Source organism: Haplochromis burtoni, unplaced genomic scaffold, assembly GCF_018398535.1.
Source record: "Haplochromis burtoni strain Fernald_Lab_line unplaced genomic scaffold, NCSU_Asbu1 Contig_171, whole genome shotgun sequence".
NCBI lineage: Eukaryota > Metazoa > Chordata > Actinopteri > Cichliformes > Cichlidae > Haplochromis > Haplochromis burtoni.
The window spans coordinates 64,601-66,093 of record NW_024582532.1 but is presented as its reverse complement, the minus strand read 5'-3'; the positions used below and the strand labels follow the sequence as shown (position 1 = coordinate 66,093).

At 36.0% G+C, this 1,493-nt stretch overlaps 1 protein-coding gene across 1 annotated transcript in view; it reads right to left on the bottom strand.

The window, feature by feature from the left end:
• Positions 1–73: 73 nt before the first annotated feature.
• Positions 74–1,493, bottom strand: part of LOC102296023 (CD209 antigen-like protein A) — a 3,102-nt gene continuing 1,682 nt past the window's right edge. Inside the window, exons 3-7 of the mRNA XM_005940964.3 lie at positions 1,344–1,421; positions 980–1,131; positions 756–880; positions 386–469; positions 74–83 (exon numbers count right to left, since the gene is read on the bottom strand). Of these exons, the coding sequence (XP_005941026.2) occupies positions 74–83; positions 386–469; positions 756–880; positions 980–1,131; positions 1,344–1,421 (449 nt within the window). The remainder of the gene's footprint in view (positions 84–385; positions 470–755; positions 881–979; positions 1,132–1,343; positions 1,422–1,493) is intronic.

Below are 1,493 nucleotides of genomic sequence, written 5' to 3'. Positions count from 1 at the left end.
TCTTAAACACCGGCCCTTGCTGTTGCCGGGAGGTTGAAGGCCACCACCATGAAACCAACCAATTTACATTAACTCAACCAATTCTGCATAAAAGAGTGGTCAAATATCAAACCACAATTATGACACAAGGCTGGTGATGTTGCTCTTTTAGCACATAATACATGAATAAGAAAATCAGACACAGAATAATTATTAAAATGTATTTCATTATAAACAGTGTATATAGTATTTTTTTCATTAAACATTTCTGGATGTCTTTAAATGTTTGCAGCATATCGTCTGCTCATACTGTTGTTCCTGAACTGAAATTTATCCACACAGAATCAAAGCCGGTTTCTCACAAATACTTCTTTGTGGTACTTTGCAGGAATTATCAAACCAATACATTGGCCCCATCCCCACACAGTCGTCTCCATCGGGATCTTCTCCACTCAAATCATCTGCCTCTTGATCCTTCCAAAATGTCAACCTAAGGGATGAAGAACAAAAAGAGCAGTCACAGTAAAACGGGGTCACCCAAATGTCGCTAATAGATTGTCTGATTGTTGGATATCTTAGTGTCTTTTCCTTACACTATAAAGCACCTTTAAGGTGACTGTTATTGTGAATATATACATATATATACACATCTATATCTATCTATCTATCTATCTATCTATCTATCTATCTATCTATCTATCTATCTATCTATCTATCTATCTATCTATCTATCTGAAATGTAATATATAATATAATGTAATTGGATTGAATCAAACCTTTCGTTCAGTGATGAGCCGTCCACCCACAACCATTTGCCCTCTTCTGCTGAGCCTGTCAGGCCGATCCAGAAAAGGTCGTCGTATCCCACCGTTTTTTGTTGAACATTTTTCCCCAAGAAACTCTAAATGGAAAAAAATGATTCAATTATTTTGTAAAACTTTCTGTTCTGGGATGACGAAACATGAGGGTGAGAACATGAACCTGCAGCAGTGTTTAATACCTGCTCCTCGCTGCTGTCTATCTTAACCAGGCCTCCTCCTTTAGTGCTACATTCAGTTTTGCTCTGATCCCAGGATGATTTTCTTGTGGAGAAATAATAGCACTTTCCTCTGTGTTGCTCCCAGCCATCTTCACATTTGTAATATGGTTCAACTTTGAAGAAATTACATCAAAGACAGGCAGGTGGAAGAAATCATGTTTATGGTTGTAAGTATGAAAATATTTCCTGCTTAGGATGTTGTGAAAAAACAAAACAACAATGAGCAAAGTTTAATAATACTAATATTTTGTGTTGTGTGATTAAATTCCAGAAGTCACAAACAAACAAAGGTTTAGTACAATAAGCAGGAGTCTCATATTCTTACCTGTGACATCAGTTTTTACAGTTACCTGCTTCAGTTCAAGGTTTCTGAGCATTTCCCTGGTTTTCAAAAGCTCAAACACTTATAAAAAAATACAAAAAGAAAAAATGCAAATCAGTCAGTAACATTTTTGGTTTCATTTGCATTTAAGTT